The 24,506-nt window shown below is 43.3% G+C and overlaps 2 protein-coding genes and 1 long non-coding RNA gene across 7 annotated transcripts; 1 reads left to right on the top strand and 2 right to left on the bottom strand.

Moving 5' to 3' along the window:
- Positions 1 to 11,007: 11,007 nt before the first annotated feature.
- Positions 11,008 to 17,442, top strand: LOC100842446 (mitogen-activated protein kinase 10). 2 transcript variants are annotated; one of them, XM_010233752.3, is made up of 11 exons: positions 11,008 to 11,445; positions 12,461 to 12,869; positions 13,503 to 13,630; positions 13,734 to 13,793; positions 14,388 to 14,537; positions 14,633 to 14,788; positions 14,909 to 15,120; positions 15,388 to 15,486; positions 16,299 to 16,474; positions 16,556 to 16,950; positions 17,031 to 17,428. In XM_010233752.3, exons 1-11 carry the CDS (start codon positions 11,422 to 11,424, stop codon positions 17,037 to 17,039), a joined length of 1,818 nt encoding a protein of 605 aa, XP_010232054.1. In that variant the 5' UTR covers positions 11,008 to 11,421; the 3' UTR covers positions 17,040 to 17,428. The 2 variants fall into 2 exon arrangements, with proteins under 2 accessions (XP_010232054.1, XP_010232053.1); XM_010233751.3 differs by having other exon boundaries at positions 11,009 to 11,445; positions 16,556 to 17,442.
- Positions 11,881 to 14,946, bottom strand: LOC112270588. The gene is made up of 2 exons (XR_002962853.1): positions 14,881 to 14,946; positions 11,881 to 12,185 (listed from the first exon to the last, which is right to left on the bottom strand). It is a non-coding gene; the product is annotated as an uncharacterized LOC112270588 (long non-coding RNA).
- LOC100830008 (CTD small phosphatase-like protein 2) lies at positions 17,347 to 23,522 on the bottom strand. Of its 4 annotated transcripts, none has more exons than XR_002962851.1 (8): positions 23,327 to 23,487; positions 22,243 to 22,461; positions 21,477 to 21,607; positions 20,601 to 20,670; positions 19,878 to 20,384; positions 19,003 to 19,340; positions 18,504 to 18,756; positions 17,347 to 17,542 (listed from the first exon to the last, which is right to left on the bottom strand). XR_002962851.1 is itself a non-coding variant. In XM_010233753.3 (7 exons), exons 2-7 carry the CDS (start codon positions 22,403 to 22,405, stop codon positions 18,589 to 18,591), a joined length of 1,377 nt encoding a protein of 458 aa, XP_010232055.1. In that variant the 5' UTR covers positions 22,406 to 22,461; positions 23,327 to 23,487; the 3' UTR covers positions 18,328 to 18,588. The 4 variants fall into 4 exon arrangements, 2 of the variants coding, with proteins under 2 accessions (XP_010232055.1, XP_010232056.1); XR_002962852.1 differs by having other exon boundaries at positions 17,347 to 17,456; XM_010233753.3 differs by lacking the exon at positions 17,347 to 17,542 and having other exon boundaries at positions 18,328 to 18,756.
- Between the last annotated feature and the right edge of the window lie 984 nt (positions 23,523 to 24,506).

Raw genomic sequence — 24,506 nt, 5'->3', positions numbered from 1 at the left:
CGTTTCTGACCGATAGGCCCACAAGTCAGTGCCAACGTAGCATCTCGGTCTTGTCAGCATCGGACGAGGTGCGCGCCTCCACCGGCGTCAAGGAGACCGTGCTCGGGAAGGCGTCGTCGAGTCCCTCGTAACGCATCCCTGGTCCCCGGCGCTGGCGGAGGCGCGCACCTCGTTCGTCTGCGACATGTGCGGGTCTAGCGTGACCGTGCCGCCCGTCCACCCGCCCGCGCCGTCCTAAGGTCTTCTTTGGCCGGCCCGATCCACACTGGCAAGGCCGAGATGCCACGTTGGCACTGACTTGTGGATCCCATCGGTCAGAAACATGCTAAAACTCGGATTAAAACTTATGTGCAACATATTAGATGAATAGAAGGTTTTTTTTAAAAAAAATACGAATAGTGATTGTTTTGCGCAACTCCTCTCCGTTCCCCCTGTGTGCTGCCTCTCGCTGAAATGACCACAGAGGAGTACGCAGAACGAGGAATTAGCGGAAGAGGAGGAGGCGGCGGCGATTGAGGGTGAGGGTGACAAACGTGCAGCCATCGTGGAGGCCTTTTTTAGCACGTGGGCTGCAATGCTAGATGCAGTCCAAAAAACCAAACAGTGCATGGCAGATGCAGGCCCAGTGCGAGGCGGCAAACAAACACGTCCTAAGAAAACGCTTCACCTTATTCTCAAGAAAAAGAAAAGGCTTCAGATTCTCCCAAAAAAAAGGTTCAGCTCGTGTGGAAAACGCAAGAAACCCAGACGCGCGCGGGCCATGACATCTCCAACAGCATATCCATATTTTGGATACCCAAAATCCATTATGGATAGAAGAGAGAGAAAATAGGGGTATCCAAATTGGCTCTAACTTTTTCAGCAAACCCAAAACTGGATACCCAAATCCACCAATTCATAACGGTCCCACCTGTCATTGAGCCAAGCTTCTTCTTCCCCAAGTCAGTCCCAAATCGATCCCACATCAAGCACAAAATCGAACCCCAATCGTGGAGCAACGACGAGGAGGACCTAGGCGGAGGAGGCAGTGGCGGCGCGTCGCAGCGACGCCGCGAGCAGAGCTCGGGCCGGAGCCGCTGCACCTCGTCGGGCTGGCCGAGGGGCGTCCTGGGGGGCGTGCAGGGAGGAAGATGCGGGCGGGGAGGTGCGCGGCGGCGAGGTGAAGTGGCCGGAGGCGCGGCAGGTGAGGGGAAGGGAGCACGGACGGGTGGGGAGGAGCAAGAGGCAATGCGGGAGGCCTCAGGACGGCGGACAGAGGTCGCGGCGGGGCCGGCGACGCCGCGCGAGACGGCCGCGGCGACTGCCGGCGGGGTTAGGGGAGCGCGCGCGAGGGGAGGGAGAGGCCGGATTTGGAGCCGTCGACCGGAATCGCGAGGTCGGGCGGGAGTACGGGCCGAGCTTCCACCTACTGCAGTCGGGGGAGTGGAGGTGGCGCGGAGGAGCTTCGAGGGGCAGGAGGTGGCGCGGGGGAGCGTAGAGGAGCCGGCCGGAGGCTGCGGAGGGGGCGGCGACGCCACCCGCGACGGCAGCCCGCGGCGGTTTGACCTAGGCGCCCGCCGGCGAGGCCGGGGAGTGCGCCCCAGGACAGGGAAAGAGGCCGGGGAGGTGCGCGGGGCTGGGGAGGTCCGGCCGGCGGCGCGGGGGCGGCGGCGACGCGGTCCGGCGGCTGGAATCGGCGCCGGCGCCGGCAGGTCGGGAGGTGGGGCGGCGATGAAATTTCCCCTTTTTCTGGCAGTTGGCTTCGCGCATGACTTTTGGGTGGTTTGGGTATTCTAGCGGGAGTACCCATATTTAGGCATCGGGGTGCAAAATATGGGTAGCTACCCAAAAAATTATGGGTATCTTAGAAATATTGGTATGTCCGGGCTGAGTTTTTTTTTTTAATGTCCTGGCTGAGTTTTTTTGTTTGAGAATATGTCCTGGCTGAGCTGGGCAGTAACGAAATTGCCCTCAATAGATACGAAGGCCTGTCCGACCGTCATCCTTTGCCTTGTTGGGCCCTATCCGGCCTGTCTGATCTGGTAAAAAATACTTCCTGCAAATAACTCAGTTCTTTTGTGACTACATGTGCTCTTCTTTATTTTTAGACTCTTTTTTTTATGGGAACTCCCTGTGCTCGTGATAGCAGCGCCCCACAGGCCATTCCGAGCGTCACCCTTTGCCCAGTTGGGCCATAACCGCCTGTCTGAGCTGGGCCTGACGGAAACAAAGCTCGGTTCTTTTGCTTATAAAAATAGCTCGATTCTTATAGGCAGGGAGTTGTCAGGCCCGACAACAACGTTTTTTTAATAAAACATTCAAAAACAAATCCCACATTCCCAATGCCTATAAATAGCTCGATTCTTTTGCTTATTGTCAAAAAAACAAAAGCTCGGTTCTTTTGCAACTCCCTGTGCTGTGTTTGTTTGCGCGGCAGCTGCATCACTGTCGCTGTCCTCCTACCAAACCACCACGTGCACCACATCTCACGCCATCCCTCCCTCCCTCCCCTGCGCCCTCTCCAAATCTCGCGACGGCACTAGCCGGCACCACCGTATTGGCACGTATAAAAAAATGAAGCTTATAGCATAGGTGCACCAGCTGACCGGTACCATGCTCAGTCGATCCCAGACGCGGTGGCCGGTGGGTCATCAGTGCGGCGGCGACTAGCCAACCGATTTGACCAGACTACCAACCAAGCTGAGTAGTACTACAAGTAGAACCAGAACGAAAGAAAATCCAGTAGCACGGATGACTGCACGTTGGCACTGCCGACGATCAACGTGCCAATGTAAGTGATGACTTCGGCAATCTCAAGATGATCGGTCACCGGCTCAGTCTCTCGAAGGTGTTCATAAGGGTAGGGTGTGCGTGCGTGCGTTCATAGAGATGAGTTTACGTGCGTGTGTGTGAGTGCTTTGCGTCTGTACTGTGTTTTCCCGGGAAAAAAAATGTAGATACCTCTCCCTTGTGCTATTTTCTGTTGAGTACTGCTCGATCCGGCCAGAGCCTATATATGTACTGATCTCCCCCGGCCGCGATCATCACGTAGGCTGTCGGTCACGGGAATATACGGTAGTTAGGAGATCCTTCTGTGCGATCTGCCGTGGCACCGCTCGAACCACTGACCGGCTTTTCTTTATTTCGCCAAGAGCCATTGAACAGATGATAGCTAGGCAGCTAGCTATCGCATTTATTTATAGATGAAAACCGATGCGAGTGGCTGTTTTGTCTGATTTTGCATGTTTCACGTTATTTTTCGAGTATATACATACCTAGCTAGATAGGCAGGATCATGAGATAGATTAGCATACGTGTAATGACGTGTGTATGGACAAGCATATGTGATATGACTTTGCTTCGTACTCTTTCGGATACATAAATGTCTCATATTTATTGGGCATTGGAATTCCATTATTTGGCTGTCCATCATTTGGAATTGGAATTCTAGAGTGCATTTTCGATTTCAGTAACCAACTTGTTTGTTTGGCACTTTAAAATTGGGTATAGGAATTCAATCTGAATTTCTAAAAGACTTGATTTTTCTGGATGTGTCTCTCATTCCACAAATCCATGTGACATACAAACATGATTTTTGAATTCAAAATTCAAATTCCACACATGAAATCCTAACCATTTTTTTTTCATTTTATCTCCATTAAATGAAATAAAATGAGGGCTCCGAACGAGCTGTTAAGGGCTCACGGATAAACGTACCCGTCCTCGGCTTCATGGACCAACGTACATAATTAACAGATGTATTTTATCGTACTTCTAAAAAACAAAACATGCAGACGTGTGGTGGGACCCAGTTGGCGGATCAAGAATTGGACTGTCACATGCCAAATTCCACCATTTTGTCGTATCATCGAAATCATTTCGCGTACGATGCTTTCACGTCCAAATTGGTACGACAAGACGATGGATGGTTGTAGCTAGCCAAGCTGATGTGATGAATGGCTAATACTCTTTGTCGTACGAAAATCGTACGCAAAAAGTGTCGTATGCATAGCAGTGTACTCTTGGACTGATCTACAACTGGATGCATATATAGATCATATGTGTGCTCAAACAACGTTCGGACCTTTTGAACCCACCGACGAAAATGTGGGGAAGCTAAGCTAAGTAGGGATGGCACCCGCAAGGTATGGGTACGGGTTGAGCCTTCCCATATCTTTACCCGTCCTCTTTGAGCTTACCCGTTACCCGTACCCATATCCGGCAACGGGTACAATTTTTTCCCATACCCGTCACCCGTTAGGATAGCTGGGTACCCACGGGTAAAAATACCCATGATAAAATTTGATCAACAAGAACATGTTCCTTAGAAACGGCATCATATTTCTCAAAACCACAACAATTTTGTCATCAACAATACTATATTAACACATTATAAATAACAACAACACATAAAAAGATAATACTATATCGTTTAAAACTGTAAACGGCAACACATCGCACATGTATGAGTTTATTATACGGGTAAAAGGATAAGGGTTATGCATTCCCATACCCATACCCGCTCTACCCGATGGGTATGAAGTATTTTCCATTTGCGTACCCGCAGGTTAAAATTCTGTCCCAAACCCGTACCCTAATGGGGATTTACCCGCCAGGTACGCGGGTAATGTGTACCCATTGTCATCCCTAAAGCTAAGGCAACGAACGTTGCAATTATAAGCCAATGAGTGGCTGTTTAACGTTTCTTTTATAAGATGTAGGACGCGTTTTTTTCCTTTGAACTCACGCATGACAAAAGATGTGAAGGCACGGTTTCATTTAATTAAGTCGACGGGGCAGTTATACAAAGCTGAGAGAGAAATGGGCAGGGACAGCTAGCTTTACTGCTTAGTTTCGAACAAAAAAAAGATACTCCTTTAGATTCCTTAGAGATAATACGGTAGTACTATTATCTGTTTTTGTCACGTGTAAGATGACAGCTAGTAAGCCATGAACTGGCCGACACTTTCAGAAATTTTGGGTTAGTCTGTGTGCATCTTCCTCGTGTGTTTTCTTGCCTTTATCTTTGTAGCTGGTTCATTACAGTTGAACTTGAGCCAGAGTTTGTTTGATGACTGTTCTAGCTAGTAATTACTAACATGTATAACTGGACTTCTGTTGCAAAATGTCTTTACGACGAAAAGTGATTCAAAGTCAGAATCAAATCATATGATTTTTCTTAGAGCTTCTACACTACTTTTTTTTGGGATGTAGAGTAACTAACCTCTTTCTGGGTTGACATGATCAAGTATGGCATGAGAATCAATAGTCATTCTACACCACGTGCATTGGCGAATCCACCGTGAGGGCACCACGGGCACGAGCCTGGGCTTCCCGACGGCGTGCCCGTGGGCTTCCCGACGGCGCATCCAAGTAGAAGCGGCAGGTCACATAAATCGTGAACCAATGCAAAACCGTGGCGATATCTTGTTATAAATATATTAATGTTGATTTTATCACAATTGGTAATGCCATGCGTGCCAGCCTCCACAGTCCACATAACTGTGAGAAAAAAATGTAATATATTGTGATGATTAACATGTCCTCAGTTTACGTGCAAAATACTCGATGTGTAACACTGCCAATTGTTACCTAAAAAAACACTGCCAATTGTTGCCATGTTTTATCTATTATTAAATAAATAACGTTAAAACTGCTACTCCCTCAAATCCATATTAATTGTCGAAATATTACATGTATCTAGATGCTTAGACATAGATACATCCATATTTGGAAAAATTTGAGACAATTAATATGAATTGGGGGGAGTAATTATTTTAACATAAATCAAAGGACAAAAGAACCCTGAGGAAAACGAGTTTATTCCACTTTAAATCATATGTGGAACATCTTGTCATTTTAAGGAAAATAATAAGATCGAGTGAAAACTATCACAAAGACAGAACTAAACATCAAAACAATAAAAAAAATACATATAAAGGAAAGCAGTCTGAAAGTTACAAGATACTAAAAACTGAAATTACTCAGAAATATATAACAAGCCTAGCATGCATCAAAAGGATGTATTCACTCCGATCCATAATAATAGTCTCATATTTTGTATTAACTTAATACAAAGTTGTATCAAGTCTAAGACACTTATTATGGATCGGAGGACACCAAAGGCCTCTGCCTCCCTCTCTATCTATCCAAGAGATGTAAGGACGGTATAACCACATGTATGTTTATGGAAGTGTCTATTTCTTAGTCGACTTATAAATAGTTATTTTTCAATCAACGGTCATAGCCATCCAATAAGTCATCATTTTACTTTTACATGAATCTTACACAAATCTCAATGATTGGATCGTATGGTTGTTAGCATCGGATTAAAAATAGTTATTTCTGGGTCGCCCGATGTTTACTCGAGCAGGCATTTCTTCGTCCAAAAATTCTTCAATTTCTTTTCGTGAATTGCAATATACTAATATACTACTCAAGTAAGTACGACGTATGCTGCCATGCCAGGCGTCCACATGCAAAGTAAAAAGGACATATACTGACCAAAATGCAAGCAAGGCATCTTAGGTCAGGTGTTTGCTGCCGTAGCTGCAAAGAATTAAGCGATGCAGGTAGACGTACGGGCCAGTGGTGACAACGAGACGAGAGGAAGGAAACGTTTGATCGTGGCCGGTGATTTGATTGATCCACGCTACTCCCTCCCCCATGTAACGCAACACCTTCCCGGTCTTCGAGAGAGGAGGAAAAGAACGCAACCTTCACTGAAAAAGAGAACGAAAGGATAGCATGCGTGCCTCGTGCGTACGAAACCTTCCATCTCAGCTCCCTGACGATGTTATCTGAAGGAACAGTCAACTAACGCTAATTCCAGCCATAGGGCTGGCGACACAACCCGCGTTGAATGTGGTGGCGACCGACACATCACGCGCCAGTAGCCCGTGCGCGCCAACTATCCATCCAGCACCGACGCTAGCTCACGGGGCCGCCGGGGGCCAGCGCGCGGGCGGTTCAGGTGTACCGAACGGTCATGAGCGGCTTCAGAAGAACTCCGCCGGATGGTGTAAAAAGGGGCATTTTGCCAAACGGTAGACCAGACGTATGGCGGGCGGCGTAATGACGTGCAGGGAGATGGAGTCCATCTTACCCTTCGCGTTCATCCGAAGCTTAACTTTAACCAGTAATATAGGATTCTCATATTACAAAATTATGTCATCGATTCATATTTGAAAAAAACTTTCCAGTGTTATAAAATTCCTAACACGTGATCCGCAAATCATTTGAAAAAACTTTCCAATTGTTTGGTCAAAACTAAACCTCGAAAGGTGTGGCCGTTATTTTTTGGCTGTGACTATATCTGAGTTGATTGATTTTTAAGGAAAAAAAACTTAAATCTAAGTTGATATATAAATCAGAACCGCTGGATTAGTATCTGGATCTCATTTTATTCTTTTTTTTTCATCATCGTTTCAAATCTTGAAGTACAAATCATATCCGACGGTTGAGAAATCAACCTATCTCTAACTAAAAATTAACCAATTTAGATATAGCAAAACTATTATTTTTTAAAGAAACGGAGAAAAGGTATTAAACAGAAGTTGATGGTAAACAGTAGTGTCGCACCTCTTCTCCCAGCACGTAATGTGTTGTTATGATGAAAAGCAACATAAAAAGATGATGGTATCGATGGAACGTTCGTCGGAAACGAATGATGCGATGCTACCGAATGTCAGGTTGCTTGGAAGTGACGAGAGGCGTGTACCACGACTGCATGATGAGTCATTGCATGCTTCTAACAATTCAGACAACGATGTTTGGTAACCAGGTTCGGCCACAAGTCCACGACTGACGAGCAGAAGGGCGCAATCTCGTTCAGGGGTGTGGCCTCAAGCGTGGTCGATGGCTTGGTATTCGACATGCTCTTAGGTCTTTCCCATTGCATTCATGGGTTGACTGACCTTGGTCCATTTTCGGTTGGAGGCGAGAGCTGTGTGCTCGGCAAGGAGCTAGGAGATCCGGTGCAACCAAACCGCGAAGAGCACATGACATGAACAAATGGTTCAGGCGTTGAACCTCTGATTCTGGTTCTCTCTGACTACTCAATTTTCTTTATTTATTTTAGGCAAAATTTCCATTTCCTTAATTGTATATTGCAACACATCTATCGACTACTTATTTGGTTGTGGGGCGTGCAGGCCATGTTTATTTCATTTTTGGTTTGCCTTTATTTTCAAGGAAGATGAAGACTCATGGCCAACAGAGATACTTCAAGAATATTCAACGTGTCTTTGTAACTTCATAGAGAGATCAAGGCATATTATTGGAGAAAATGTCAGTCTTTTTTTTTTGCAGGCGAGATAATGATTAAAAGTCTGTCAAAAGCTTCTAGGCGAAAATAATTTTGTAGAACTCGAATGAATGTTACTCCTGCTTCTAGAGCCATGCATGTATAGCCTAGAAGTTCCTCAGCGCGCATATGTTAAGTGGATGTGAACTGAAAGCTGATGGATGTTACGTTGTTTATTTTCGATCGAGCTATTAAATTTGACAGAATGACATGTTGTAGCCATCTCTAGGTGACAATATGGGGCGTGACACATTTTCTGAAAAGCCAAACTACCATACTGGTTTTTTTTTCTCATTCAACCATTTATATGGCGGGAGTCCAACATATCTAGACCCGACAGAAATTCAAAGTTAAAATGCTCCAGGTTCTGGAACGCACTCAGGGCATCTTCAACAATTGTTACTACACGGGTATCAAAAAATACTAGACCAATGAGAACAAAACTTGAATAAAATAAATAGGTAGCGATTACTTGAAAAATTAACAGCCTCTACGCGGGTACCAAGAAAAAGAAGAGGATGACATGTGGGTCCATCAAGAAAGAGAAGAGAATAAAAATTAAAAATATATACTTAAGAAGAAAGAGAAGAGAATTAGTAACAATCACCATTGGAGGTGCCCTTACAGGCTGCTACTGCAAGAACATACCACAGTAAGAGCTACTCCACACCATACCGTATATATATTCCTAATTCCAATTCAAGGCTACTGAAGTTTTCGAGACAACAATGTCGTCTCGTGTACCTTCGGGATGCAACTTAAAGGGCACACTAATCAATTAGTTGAAATCTCAATTCCATCACAAATGCCTGCCACCTAATTCCCACGCACCGGCTAAAGCTCCACTAACCTGTAGCCTAGTGCAAGTGTCATGGCCAAGGCACAGATACATACTACGTGCATACATGGAAATTAAAGGCAGAGGACTAGTGGGTGTAGTCATCTAGCGCAGATACGCAATCGGGAAAACAAGGGCGGCACGTTGGTTCTCTACCACGTTGTTTGGCCAGATGGAGGCTAAACGATCGGTCGAATACGATAGCAAAAGCTAAGAACCAAAATCCAAAGGGGAAAGGAAAGATGGGGTTGAAAAGAAAAGATGAGAGACCAATGAAAGCTAAGACGGAGAGAAAGTTGATTTTGTTTGCAACGGTAGGGAGAGGAAGATTCCGACGGGGGCCATGCCGTCACAGGAGAAGCCTGGCAGGCACGCAAAGCGGCAGCCTGATCCTCTGACCCTAGCTCCCAGCGCTGCCGTTTCTCGGCTCCGGGAACGCACCACAAAGGCAGCGGGCAGTACGGAGTAGCAGTAGTAGTAACTTGAAACGGCTCGACGGGCAAATGGTTAATTAAAGGCCTCCTTTTTATTCCTTTCGATAACTTGGAGGATAGTGTGGGGCTACTTGGCTTTATCCAATGTGGATAAGCATCTGGTATAAACAGACGAGGATGACAATTTTAACGACATTTTAAGGCCTGCGATGAGATTGATGGTATTTAGAAAAGGATAGAGAAGAGTATAACGACACGAGGTAAATGATACTACAACTTTATAATAAGTCCAAGAAATTTATTATGACCGAATGGAGTAGCATTTTGGATTGTTATTTTTTCCAATGGTTAAATCCTTTTGTTCATTAATTTGGATGATTAGGAGGATTGTGTGTTGGCTATTCAATGTGGATAAGCATCTGGTATCAACAGATTAGGATGCCAATTATAACGCCCAATCTGGAAGCCTGTCGTGGGGATTAATGACATCTAAAAAAAGAGAGGACTGACACAAGATAAAGGATAACATGTCGGATTGCTATGTTTTCCTATTGTGTATTAGCACTCCATGCTTTGTCCGTTCCAAAATGTAGGGCGAAAAACTTTTGTCGATTGTCTTTGCAAACTTTGACCAACCATATAACAAAAATAACAACATCTACAATACCAAATGAGTAAAGTTTGATACATTGCGAAATATATTTTCATACTATCTTAGTTTGACGTTGTCGTTGTATATGTTGATATATTTTACATAACTTTGGTGATTTTTTTTGACAATCAACAAAAGTTATCCGCCATATATTTTGGAACGGCGGAGTATTTTTTTTATGTTTGTTCGTTTGGAAAAAAAGAAGGAGAGCAGTTGAACTTATTTATAACTTGCTGTAAAAGATAAGGCATGAATAAATTAAAAAAAAGATAGTTCAAGGATATCTCAAATAAAGTTAGACAAACAAAATTATCATAATTCACCGCGGTGCCAAAAACAACCATAATTTATTTACTTTCTAAGTATCAAATTATATATGGCAAAGCAATAAATGCCAAGATACGAAATATGAAATTACTGCAAATTAAGGATAATACTCTCCCCATAATACCCATGCATCACAGTGAAAATACGTTTTACTAAAAATAGACCGAAACCAAAACCGACGGGCAAAAAAAAAGGAAGGGGCTTGACCGGCCGAAAACCAGATTTTTGACGTCACGACCGACTGGCCACCGGTAAAGGAGCGCCTATTACATGATGCATCGGCGGCATTAAGTGATGGTCAGACGAGGAAGAGGAAACCTGAAGCGAAATGGAAAGATGCGGATCGGACGGCGCCCAACCCCACCGCACGCGACACACGACAGGCGGCCTACCGGAGGGGCAATCTCGTCCAAGCACGGAAATCAAAGCACCCCGCTGGATTCATGGCAGCAACAAAAAGAAGCCCACACACTTGCTTCCTCCCTCTCCATCCGTCGTCCCCTCTCTCTCTCTCTCCCCACCGTTCTTCTCTCTCTCTTATTCCCCTCCCTGAGCGCGAGCGCAGACCCGCCAGAGGAGGAGGAAGAGGAGAGAGAGCGCGCGCGGGAGCCCTAGCCCTTCCCCAGCGCCGCGCGCGTCGCTAGGGTTAGGGTCTCCCTCCCCGCCTTCCGCCATCCATCTCCGTCGTCTCACGATCCACCCGCCGGTGTGCGGGGGCGCCCTGCGGCGTGTGCGCTTCCGGCCTCGGCGGCGCGGCGCGAGCAAATGCTGTGTGACTGACCGTTGATTTCACGAGGGCGGGGTTCGTGTTGTTGTTGCCGCCTGTGGAGGGGCAGAGGCGCGGTCTTGTTCCGGATATTTGGTGCTAGATCCGGTGACCGGCGAGATGCAGCAGGATCAGCGCAAGAAGGTGGGCTCGGCTCCAGAGATCCCTGTTTTTATTTTTTGTTCGTGTGAATTCGGCCATTGTCCAGCTTTGTTTCGTGGAGCTGTGCTGCTCCTGTGCTTGCTTTGCCTTGATTTGGGTATCTGTCCGTAGAATGTTCGTTTTCCTTTTCTGTTTGGCACAATTTCTTGTTTCCGTTGAATTTTCTCGTATCGTTCCGATAGATTTGACGTTCTGGTGTGTTGCTCTTCTCATTTAGTGCCGTGTCAATTCGGAAGTTTGAATTTTTGTTGTTATTCCCAGAAAGGTTGGTATTTTCGGCCTGGTTTTTTTTACGTTGCCAATTTATTTCTCCACAACTTTGAATCTTCAACACGATCATGTTTCTCGCCTTCATCTTCTTGTGGAGTTGTGGATTCTTTTTGTTCCATGCATTTTCTGCATTGCCATCGCATCGCATTTGCGTTCTGCTGTCTCCCTTCTATATTTGGGAAAAAAGGGGAAATTTGGTGCTCCTTACCAGTATAAAGCCCGTAATTAACATGCAAAAGTTGACCGAATTCTGTGGCCTCGAGACGCCGCCCGCGCAAAGACTTAGTGGCCGTTGCTCTTCTTTGTCGGTGGGCAAAGCTGTTGCCTTTTCTTGTGGGGTTCTCCCGATCTGTGCACGAGCATTTGACTTCACTAATGTTGCGTGGGAGGATTTCAGTTTTCGCAACGAATGCTTCAAAGATCTTGCTCCTAAAGATATACTCTTGATCTACCTGCAAAACAGTTGAATTTTGCGTCTGTTCGTTAATGCTGGACGTCAGCTCCCAATGATCAGTCATTTTCCATTTCGTCCATTAAAAGTATCTGGAGATCTGCCAACGGATTTGTGACCCACCAACTATTGCCCCATTGACAGCTTGGCACTAATTGTTCGCACATGATTGCAAGAACTGATGGTCCATTGACACTGAAGCTCGTTTGTCGTTTGGGAGCTTCTAACGACAGATATGTGAATGCTTTCTAATACAATATTTGTAAATGTTTCCAGAGTTCGGCGGAGGCAGAGTTTTTCACGGAGTATGGCGACGCAAGTCGGTACAAGATTCAGGAAATCGTTGGCAAGGGCAGCTACGGTGTGGTGTGCTCAGCAATAGATGTCCACACTGGTGAGAAAGTGGCAATAAAAAAGATACATGATATCTTTGAGCACATATCTGATGCTGCACGGATTCTCCGTGAGATTAAGCTTCTGAGGCTCCTAAGGCATCCTGACATTGTTGAAATAAAGCATATCATGTTACCTCCATCAAGAAGAGACTTCAAGGATATTTATGTTGTCTTTGAGCTTATGGAGTCTGATCTCCACCAAGTTATTAAGGCTAATGATGACTTAACGAAGGAACATTACCAGTTCTTTCTTTACCAATTACTCCGGGCTCTGAAGTACATTCACACTGGTAGGTAACATGTTATACTTATTATTTTTTGCTCAAAAGATCTTAGGTTACACTAACAAACAACACATGTGCTCTCTAGTGAACTTGCATCTTGTCACAACCTTCCAGTTAAATAGACTAGTAGTTGTCCATCCCTCTGTCTATAGTTGGTGTAGTATGTAAGATATTGCTAGCATTCAATCATTTCCCTTATAGCATATGTTTGATTAGCTAAATCCTCATATTTATAGTGAATTTCGTTTGTATCAACTAGTGCCATACTGGGTGAGTTGGGGGAGAGGGATGATAAATATATGCCCCTCACTGAATTCAATATGCGCTCAGAAGCCGCTAATTAATTTTTTCAGCTGTGGTTAGGATGTAGGGAATGAACACCAGATCAGGTTTTCTTACATAGATGATGTATTGTTTACTCATTATTTTTCGAGTTTATAGTAGTATGTAATTTTAATAACTTTGCACATTTGATGGTTCAAATGGTATACTGATGTGCAGTGCTGTAGGCTTCTCAACATCTATAAATGACTATCTTCTTGACAGTTCCTTCCATCTACAAAATATGCATAAATATCACGTGTATATCCACTTTCGCCGCCTGCAGTCTTAGCTGATGCTCAGACCATGTAACTGCAGCTAATGTTTATCACCGGGACTTGAAGCCGAAGAATATATTGGCGAATTCCAACTGCAAACTGAAAATTTGTGACTTTGGGTTGGCACGAGTTGCATTCAACGATACCCCAACAACAATCTTTTGGACGGTATATTCAAGGAATACATATATTCAACTTCTTAGTTTTCTGTCGTCCTTTTGTTGCATGTGAGCTGACTATCATGTTGTCTCTTTGCTCAATTCCACTCCAGGATTATGTTGCAACAAGATGGTATAGAGCTCCAGAGCTCTGTGGATCCTTCTTTTCAAAGGTAAGCTTTCTTGCATTGTACCATCTCTTAGTCGGATTTTTGTTCAAGCATTGAGCTGACACAAGGAAAGATCACTGGCGCTATACTGTTATGCATATTTGATTACCATTAAGCAACCTATTAATATGACTCGTTGTTTTTCAGTGATTGGTCCGTTATTTTGGTACAAGCTTATTTGTGTTGTGGCCTTGTGGGCATAATACTTAGCTATGAAAAGCTAACTTAATCTGTAAACTAAATCACCTTTATCCATTGTTATAGTGCTACATTTTTGTATTCTTGTCCTTTTCATTGTTGGTCATGTGACCTATGTTCAAACATAAAGTTGGTCCGATTTTCTGTTGTTCTCTGCTACATAGAAATCTGAATTCGTTTTATTCACGGTAGGAGCTGTTAAAAATCGTATGTGTAGCATTTGTGTTAGGACCTGCGAAAGCACCTCAGGCGTCATTATAGTGATCATTTTTAAAGAACATTATCAGGATATTAATACATATAAACAGTAAATGACTCTGTTACTCATATGCCCTTAACTGTTCCATGTATGGGGTTTCTGTTGATGCAAATGATCTGTTATTCCCAACAAAATTGCAGTATACACCAGCAATTGACGTCTGGAGTATCGGATGCATTTTTGCGGAGGTTTTGACAGGAAAGCCTTTGTTTCCTGGTAAAAATGTTGTACATCAGTTAGATTTGATGACCGATCTTCTGGGCACACCATCCATGGATACAATATCTCGGGTATGGTACTTGTTTTATTGGGGAACCCTTCTCTAGTTTATCTAGTGGTTGTTACCTGACCCACCGAAGGTTGATATTAATATAATTTTTTTCAGGTCCGGAATGAGAAAGCAAGGAGGTACCTGAGCAGCATGAGAAAGAAAGAGCCAATCCCATTTTCGCAGAAGTTCCCTAATGCGGATCCTTTGGCCTTGGACCTTTTGCAAAGGCTTTTAGCATTCGACCCAAAGGATCGCCCAACCGCTGGAGAGGTAACTACGTTGTTATTATTCTACAGTTCTATTTATCTCGACAGCATGGTGTCTTTCATTTCTGAGTTACCGAGGGACGTAAAGTGACATACATATATGGAAACTCATGTTGTATTTCAGGCATTGTCTCATCCATACTTCAAAGGGCTTGCCAAGGTTGAGAGAGAACCATCCTGCCAACCAATCACAAAAATGGAGTTTGAGTTTGAGCGTAGAAGAGCGACAAAGGAAGATATAAGGGAACTTATATTTCGCGAGATCCTGGAATACCATCCTCAATTGCTCAAAGATTACATCAATGGCACTGAGAGGACAACCTTTCTATACCCAAGGTTTTAGCAATAATATCTTTCGAAATACTCCCTCCGTCCCATATTAAGTGACTTTCTATTACATATATCTAGATGCTTTTTAGGCATAGATACATCCCTATCTGGACAAATTTGAGTCACTTAATATGGGACGGAGGGAGTATATGGTGCTTTTGCACATGCACTTGTCTACATCTGTTTTCATTATATCTTTGCACAGACATGTTATTGTTCTTATTAGTGTATCAACCTTCTGACTACAACACTTGTCTACCTCTGTTTATGCAGTGCCGTCGATCAATTTAGGAAGCAGTTTGCTCATCTCGAAGAAAATAGTGAAAGCGGCCCTGTAGTTCCAATGGATAGAAAGCACACCTCTCTTCCTCGGTAATCTTTAACTGTTCCGTGCTGTTTATTTTCTCCATCTTTTACTATATTAGTGGCAGCAGTTCAAAATTGCTTGTAAGCACATAGCAGAGGCTTAGTAGAATGATCAGGGTTCCTTCCCGTGGCCTATGTTACTGCCCTGTTTGTTTAGGCTTAAACGTGGCTTTTGATTTTTGGCTTATAAGCCTCAATAGCACCTATTTAGGTGCTTTCGGCTTTGGCTTTTGGTTTTTGGCTTGATATTGCTAGGTGATGGTATAAGCAAAAAGCCAAAGCCGAAAGCACCATCGTGAGATTTCAATGAAGGGAAGGCCACAGTTTTAAACACCGACATTGGCCATACTTCAGTTCATCCTATGAGTAATGGCAAGGTTGTCTCAAACTTTGCTTTCACAAGACGGTGGAATGGGCTTATGGCATGATAAAATGAAGGACATTTTGGACTTTAGTGTCTCTAGCTAGGATTTCTAGATGATTGTGCGTATTGCTGAGATCCAAATGATCGCTTGGGTTTCATAAAGTGTGCATATGGATACTAGAACTATGATGTTACTGTAGTCTGGTCAGCCAAATTGAGTGTCTGGAGCTGAGACGTACCTCACAATTACCCGCTACCAAATAGCCAGTATATTCTAGAGGAGAGAGCATTATAGGCTACAAGCTCATATTTGGATTCTCACATCCTGATCACAGAATTGTACACATTCAAGCAGGATGATTATACATGAATCCTCCTTTTGTAGTTTCCTGTCTACCTTTGCCATTTAGTTCTTGTGAATGAAATCATGAATCACTGCACAACATTTTTGCAGGTCTACTATTGTTCACTCAGCTCCAATTCATGCCAAGGAACAACCCCGTATTGGCCCATCAAGGGATAGACCTTTGACTGATGAGTCATATAAAAACCCTCGAGACTCGGAAAAATATTCTGGCAATGTCCCGAGGAGCTCACACCATTCACAGGCTCCACAAAGAGTGCCAACAGGTGCTTTTCAGTTCATGCCTGACATTCATGGTTGGCTGATACTAGTTTAATCTAATCACCCAATGCTTCTCAATTTTACAGCAAGACCAGGAAGGGTAGTTGGTCCGGTACTGCCTTATGAAAATGTTGGCACCAGTCATCCGTATGACCCACGAAGAGTGGCAATGAACTCAGGATATCCTCCCCAACAGCAAATCCCACAAACATACGGTTATTATCAGACAACCGGAAAGTCAGCTTGCTCTGAGCCATCCCAGGCTGAAAGGTATACGCTGCACCAGCAGGCCTATGCTTGCGCAAACAGTTCAACTGCGCCTGATGTTGCCCTGGACATGAGAGCACCCCCTTTCCATCAATCAGCAGGGCCAAAAAGTGGTTCTTCTGATAGGTTAACAGCAGAAACGAACCTATACACAAGATCCCTTAATGGCATTGTTGCAACTACATCCGGAGTGGCAGCAAGTGCTCACAGAAAGGTCAGCGTTGTTCCCTACGGCATGTCACAGATGTACTAGTGGCCAATCACAAATTTTACAACACATCTGGCATGTCACAGATGTACTAGAGAAACAGGAGCGCTGCTGCTGGCTGGTGAGAAACATTGAGAAACGAAGGGGCGGATCAAGCTATGGTGGATGCCGCCGAAGTTGACAGCCCTCAGGCAGCCTGAGGTTCATGATATTTGCAGTGGCTCATCTTTCCTGTTTGATCCAGAAACACGGCAAAACACATCAGCCCCTTCGTGCTCTTTGGGCCACCAGTTTGTATCTGCCTGTGTGCCCTTTAGCACTGGAAGGGGGTAGTCCAGTGGCTTGTAATCTGAGCTATTTAGGCGCCAATTACTTTTCTACAGTGAGAAGGCAGAAGGGAAGGAAGGAACACTAACCCTTTTTCTTGTTGTATAGAGATGTTTGTCATCAATGTGCAACCTCAGAAAGATATAAACCTCAGAAACATGTGATTAAACATATCGGTCTGCAAGCTGAGTGACAAAAGAAAAATAAAATGAACCGACGAACAATTGTCCTGTCTGTTAAACGGTCGAAGTGGCGGTTACTGGCAGAAAACCTGCCAAACACAAATGCTCATTTAAGTTTGATCACTTCCAATGCTACTCTCTTAGCACATCATTTTAAGCATTGTGCTGACACGGCATTCTTTAACGATGAAATTGTCTCTTATGCTAGCGACCGTCTATTCATGCAAACCAACACAAAGTCCTTAACTCTCTCACAAAACTATTAAATAACTGCTACTTTAGATACCATCTTAAGAGACAATGCATTGAGGATATGATTTCTTAGCATTTATTGTGGGCTAAGAGACAACACATTTTAATCCATAGGTTCATTACAGTTTCCAGGATGGTGTGGCGTAGATTAAAATGTTCTCTTGGAGTGGTATAATGTCATTGTATAACGATACACATCGGTCTCAAGATTTATTTTATTTATAAATTAGAAAATTAGTATATAAGTTATCCAGCATAAAAGTAGAACATTAAAAACTTCTGAATTCAAATTTGATGATACATTTTACATGACACATGACCCAAATTTTGTTTGTCAAAGTTTAACTCGAAATATGAGGGCACCTATAATATGGAGAGAAGGGAGTATTTAATTAAGTATTTATCAACACATAAAGTAATCTATTCCCTCCGTCCAACAAAAGATGTCTCAAGTTTGTCAAAATTTGGATGTATCTAGACATGACTTGGTGTCTAGATTCAAATTTAGTCAAAGTTGAGAACATCATTCGTTGAACGGAAGAAGTATAACAGCTTTTTAGGTGTCTGGATCATTGTCACATGAATAGGTAAAACCGTCAGGTAGCCTGTGCTGCTTGAGAAGTCCTTTCAGCAAAATTGGATTCAGATCACTTTATTCGATACTATAATTTATATACAAGGATCTGGCACACAAAAAACCAACAAGACATATACAAGCCATGGCGACGTACGGATGCAGTTTATGCTTGCTATTTGTAACAGCCAACATAACATAAATGGTGAATGCTGATTGTATACCTAGTTTCCCAAGAATGACGTGCGCCTTATGTAGCGGGTCTAAGTTCATTCGCAGTCTCAATACAGGATGATGACGCATCTAAATCTAATCCTGCTGAGGTGTGCCGTGGAATGTCTTTGAGATTATTGGTCTTACGTCCTCTACATCAACAAGGGTCTCTAGGAACGGGAGTAACTCAACCAATTCCTGATCTGAGGGGTCATCAAACCAGCTCTTTATTGGTATACCATTATCCACTTGCAACTGGAAAACCTGAAAGAAGAGAGGCTTCAGTTACAATACATCATACATCCATAAGAGAAGTTCAGGAGTTGTAAAGCCCTTATGGAGAGAAACTTCGGTTCTTGTCAGTTTTAATTCAAAAGGACAGCTAGATGCCTGCAGATCATAATAAGTCTAGTTCATGCATCTACTAGACTGGAAACTACAAACAAAAGGAGACATATTTCTACCTGTGGAGATAAAACACAAACCTAATGTTTTGGAAAGGAATGTTACCTGCGGCGTATTGTCAATTATTGCAACTTTTGCCAAGTGGACTCCCAGAATTGTAAGGTCTTTTGTATAGCTCCCATCAGAGAATATACACGACTCACGATAAATACGTTGTGAGATCAATTTCCCATCAGGGTCGAGTCTATCTATTATCTGCTCAGCATAGATTTTCTGACTAGCTGTGAAAATGACAAGCTCAAACATCTGTGCAACCTTCTCAAGGAACATCTTCAGGTGGGGTCTTTGTCTCACATAGACTGTATGATCTTTCATATTGAAGAAAACTTGAATGGTGAAATCAGCAATGTCACAGTGATCCAACGTTGAATGGACAAGAGTCTCTGCATATGCAAAAAATGATTAAGACTATATTATTAGACAAAAATAGTTGTCATAGCAAAAATGATGATACCACCTGAAGATAGTGCCGCTAACAGATGACCTTACATGAAAAATACTCTGGTAAATTATGATAGCACAACAACAACAAAAAAAGACCATACACCATCAACCGGATGAGTAAATATTTCAAAGAAAACAGGAATTTGGATCCTTTACATCCAACATATTGGTAAGGCATATGAGTATTGCTTCAAACAATCCTTAATCGTAGTAGAGCATAGTCCAATTGTTTTCCCTTTATGTGTTGTTCCTATCTAGCTATTTGGTAGACTATTATTTAATAGTTGAACATCAACTTTTTTGTGGTTTGCATCAGATTGTAGCCTGAAAATCTATACAACGAACTATCAACTTCGCCTTCATAAATTAATAAGCATACAGGACGGCACTGGCAGCATATTTAAGTCAAATTCACTGGCAGAAAGGAGACACATTTGGAAGTATGATTGAATGATTCAAAGTTAATGCCTGCTTACCATCCAAATCAAGCACAAGGGTGACATGCTTTGTTCTCACTGGTGATTTTTGTAAACGATTCGGTGAGTCAACATCCATCAAATCAGGCAGATGTCTAGAAAGTAGCTTAGGATCCACATACTCAGTTCCTGTCACATCCTGAGAGGCAGAAGTAATTTCAGTTTCTGAATCTGATGGTTTCATTTGAAGATACAAGGATGTGTCATCAGGTTCCATCGTACTGTGGCCGGCTGGAGCCTTATTGGTAGCATTATTTGGTTCTGCTGTCTCATTCAGAGACAGGAGTGCCACAGGCCGCTCTACCAAGTCAACAATATTCATAAAATCATGAGAGGAAGGAGCGACATCACTTGTAAAACCCATTATGCTATCAAATTGTACATCAGAAAAGCTTTCTGAGAAGTAGAAGTCCAGAACATCCCAAACTTGCACTTCACTTGTAGTATTGTAGCCTTCATCATTGCCACTAAGAATCAGGTGAAGGAACTCAGTGCTTTCATCCATTGCTGCAATAACAGAATAAGGGGGAAAGATAAAAGATCAGCGCATGTAGCTACCCAATTTTAGATAGTAAGATGATAAAGTCTAGCTGATAAACGCACTGGAGCCACATATAGTCCAACTATACAATACTGTAAAAGCCAAAATATATGAAACCGAAGATCATAATACTACAGTAAGTCAGCAACTTAAATTATTTGTTGGATGTCAAGCCATATTACCTGTAACATTGTAGTTCACATCTGATAGGATGGTTTCAAGGCCAGATGATGACGGTACTGATACTGGAACCTAGATATGAAATAACAGTATGAATAATCCGCACTCCAGAATTCATACTTGACAGAAATAGCAGTGCTTTCATGCAGAGGAAATTATTAAATAAAGCAAAAATGAAATCTTTCTATCAGATTTTACATAAAGTAGCTAATAATCATTATGAGTAACATATAGTCATATAGCACATTGTTTGTAAGGAGAATGCTCACAGCTTTTTCTCAAACAAGAATGCACAGAGCTTGAGAGTGCTAAGCTGTATACCTTCAGTATACCAAGAATTTTCTATTAACTATAGGCAAATTCAACTTGCAGGAATTATGAGTTAAGGAGTAGGGGCTTGTCATTTTTCCTGTCCCAATCACTGAAAACAACCATGTTTCGATAATTCAGTCCATGCTGGAATATTATAGTTTCCTGAGTTAATTCCAACACATCATTGGCTTTGATAAACTTTAACCCACTGCATTCATGATTCTCTAATGCAACATACTCATACCAAATGATATCAAAATTTTGGATTTTTTCAGCTCAAGTGTAAAACCATTCACCATGGCATTATCTGTAGGAAGCTAATGCACATGATTAGGTTCTTTTTTTCGATTAGGTGATTAGCTAATAATCCTTATGACTGGCACTTAGTCCTAGAGTGGTTCATCTTTTTCTTTCCTAGTAGACCATAGTGTGAAATATGAACTCAAAGCACATGCTTCTGAGAAATAGGACAAGTGATGATATCCTTTTTTGTATCAGAGACCAGAAACAGAATATGCTATATTTGTTTGGTCAGGATCCAAATTTGATAAAAGGAAAATAATCACCATAGATCTGGGCCCACATGACAGGTATGACACTGGCAGTAAATCGGTGACTGCTGTGTCAGATTCATCTTCCAATAAGCTAACTTCAGCGACTCCAATGTTTCCCCCGGATACTTCGGCAGTAGAACAGACTGCAAACAAATAATTAATTAAATTGCAAGCATAGACTTACTGCTGTTTTTCAGAGAAACATGTATGCATATGCTACTAATAGATGGCAGCAATAACATCAATAGTCGTGTTTGTGCTGATGAAGTTCAGATATCCAGTCGTTTGTAAAAGGACAGTTATATGCATATAGAACGAGGAAATGTCGGGGTGTTCTAAAGCAGAAGGGGGGGGGGGGGGGCGCATATATGAATATTCTACTATTAGTCTCAGCACAAATATAAGCGACATGCTCTTATCTCTTCCATTATTTCATTACTACAGAAGGTTTGTTCTCATACACTTTATAACTTAGACGTACTGTTTAGCAGAACCAGTATAAAATGTTATAGTACATACACAAGATTGCTTCTGTCATGCAATGTAGCTGTTCATACTACGAAGTATTGTTAAGTCAAAATCACCACGCTGTCAGTTTTAGTAACATGGCTAGAACTGATGACTTTGCATTCCAGGATGCGTATGTGCTCAAAGAGTCACCGTTGCTAAAAGTACAGAACAAAAACAATCTCCCAGAAGAAAATCCAGAATTCAGTGAGAGACAAAACGATCATGTTGAGTCTAACTAAACAGATCAGACTGGAAATATGCAGATTACCATCTTGATGACATATTAGCGTTGACCCCACCACTGCTTTGTCGACTGCAATCTCTTGAGATGTTGAGTCTTCCAATATTTCAGTGGTCTTGTAAAATGTATGAAGCTCCTGCGTCCCTAAACAGTTGATGCTTAACATTTTATTCATCCTTAATGCAGCCATAGGCAAAAAGCATGTTGAAAGTACTGCAGGTCCAGTAGGTAGGAAAAGGCCAACTGCTGAAACATTTGATATCACTGAAAACATTAGTGGAGAAAAGTGGAGGCAGTAAATATCTACAGGCTACTACAGTAACATACTAGGAGTAGTAGTTTTCAAGAAATGAAGAGCCACCAACGATTTTTTTCACAAAATTCTTACTATCAAACTTTTATCAACAAAACTGTAAGAATCTATACTTGTTGGCTAAATACTACGAGTAATTAGCAAAAATAGTTCTCATATTTCAAGTGAATTCAGTAATGAACCAGCCCCTGATACTTCGATGTCTGCATAAGTCTGAGCCTTGTACAAGCAAACACCAACTAAACTCCATCCTTTCTCGATATTTCTGATTTACACTTATGTTGGCTAAACATAAGTCTTCCATCCGTGATCTATCTTACAGGGTCATAAAAAATTCAGAGCAGAAGATATGTTGCTTAACAGGAACAAACAACAAACCCTGTAAAATCCCCCACGAGGTCACACAACATAAAAAAAAAAGGGTCACCTCTCCCATTTCCCCCGATAACTCATCGAGCGTGGGTTCATAAGCAACAGAAATCGAGGGACCACGCTGCCAACAGAAACCTCTGCTCAACCAAAAGCTTGAACTCACAAAATCTTCCCACGGACAGAATTAACAAATCACTCCATATATAGTTACATACCCAACAGCTCGCTGAATCAAATACCGAGATATTCTAACAGTAAGTTAGGCAGGCGAAGCGTCCCCCAGATCAATTAAACAAAACCCGCACAAATCACACGCAAAAGGGAGTCAGAAACGAACGAATACTACTCCAAAGAGGAGCGACAAATTAAGCTTAGGAAGGAAATCCCCCGCCAAAACAGAGCTCGACAAGCAGGAGAGGCACATACCCAGTCACCAAGCTCTCGCTTCCGTGGCCTTCTTCTACAGACTACAGTACAGCCGCCTCTCCTCCCTTCGTGCTCAGCTTGGCCTCGCACAACAGAGGAAGGGAAGCAAGCTACGCGCAACAAGCGAGCGAGAAAGGCAGAGAGAGAGGGAGGAAGAGAAGAGAAGAGAGAGAGAGAGGGGTAGTAACAGGTAGGGGACAGCTCGATCGCTCGCTAATCCCGCACCACATAATCTATACGACCGCTCCGCGTTCGGCAAGCCAAGCCCCCGCACTCTTCCGCCCGTCTCACTGACTCGTGGGACGCACGCCGCCGGCCCCACTTTGAAGCGACTTAGAGAAGAAAGTTTTAGGTTACTTTTCCGCCCTTTCGGGGGATGAATTGCGGCTCTCAACGATCCTTCCGCTGTTGGCACGTTCAAGTGTACTCCGCGACCCCCCTAAACAGTCACTGACAGCCGATCCCCAATACGCTCGGGGCCCACGTGTCACTTGGATGAGGAACTGTACAAAATTGGCGGGTAGGCGAATGGTTTCAAGAGCCGATGGGTACACGTGGACGGTGCGGATGGGGTAGCTCATCATGGCAGGCGGAGTCCACCCGTTTAATTTACTCCTGCTAACGATTAGTCCCACAGTCCCACTTTATCTGACCCGCAGCCTATTTCCTCTCGCGGACAGCTGGAGAGCGGCAGGGCCCAGAGGTAAGTGAGTCCGATTGGGCGAACGTGTGTACATAGGTCTTTGGTAATTGCAGAGTTGGTGGGGTACACGTGGCCGGCGCTTGATCTGTTGTGCACTGCTAAACGTACCCTGTGACCTCCCCCCCACGCGCGTGCGGATCAGGGGTGAGAAATGGCCGCGGAGCACGTGAGGGAGCCAGGGAGGCGGAGCAAAACCGCAGGTGACCCGGCAAAATGTTTAGCATCTGACTTGTCGTACGTTTGTGTGTCTAATACAGTAGCACAATCGATTAGTCATAAAGAAAGGGCTTGATAAAGCGTGTGATATTTTTCGAACTGAGATTGATTATGTGATTATTACTTAATTAGTAGCACTCCCTAATCAAAGTGAGGCGGAGTAGTTTTTTTGGCGAACCGTGCTAGCCTACGATGGCAGCGAAATTTCCCTAGGCCTGTGATTATTACTTCACCCAAGTCAGAACCAGCAGTTTTGTTCCC

Source organism: Brachypodium distachyon, chromosome 2 (assembly GCF_000005505.3).
Source record: "Brachypodium distachyon strain Bd21 chromosome 2, Brachypodium_distachyon_v3.0, whole genome shotgun sequence".
NCBI lineage: Eukaryota > Viridiplantae > Streptophyta > Magnoliopsida > Poales > Poaceae > Brachypodium > Brachypodium distachyon.
The sequence above is the reverse complement of the archived record's forward strand: the minus strand, read 5'-3'. Positions and strand labels throughout refer to the sequence as shown.

Bases quoted from the DNA above. Each gene is read 5' to 3' on its own strand.
- LOC100842446 (XM_010233751.3), top strand. From the start codon at position 11,422: ATGCAGCAGGATCAGCGCAAGAAG. The intron at 14,538-14,632 runs GTATGGTACTTG...AATTTTTTTCAG, and splicing joins CCATGGATACAATATCTCGG to GTCCGGAATGAGAAAGCAAG. The intron at 16,475-16,555 runs GTGCTTTTCAGT...TCAATTTTACAG, and splicing joins TCCACAAAGAGTGCCAACAG to CAAGACCAGGAAGGGTAGTT.
- LOC100830008 (XM_010233754.3), bottom strand. From the start codon at position 22,405: ATGGCTGCATTAAGGATGAATAAAATGTTAAGCATCAACTGTTTAGGG. The intron at 20,671-21,476 runs GTGATTATTTTC...TTTCATATCTAG, and splicing joins CATGTGGGCCCAGATCTATG to GTTCCAGTATCAGTACCGTC. The intron at 19,341-19,877 runs GTAAGCAGGCAT...TTGCATATGCAG, and splicing joins CCTTGTGCTTGATTTGGATG to AGACTCTTGTCCATTCAACG.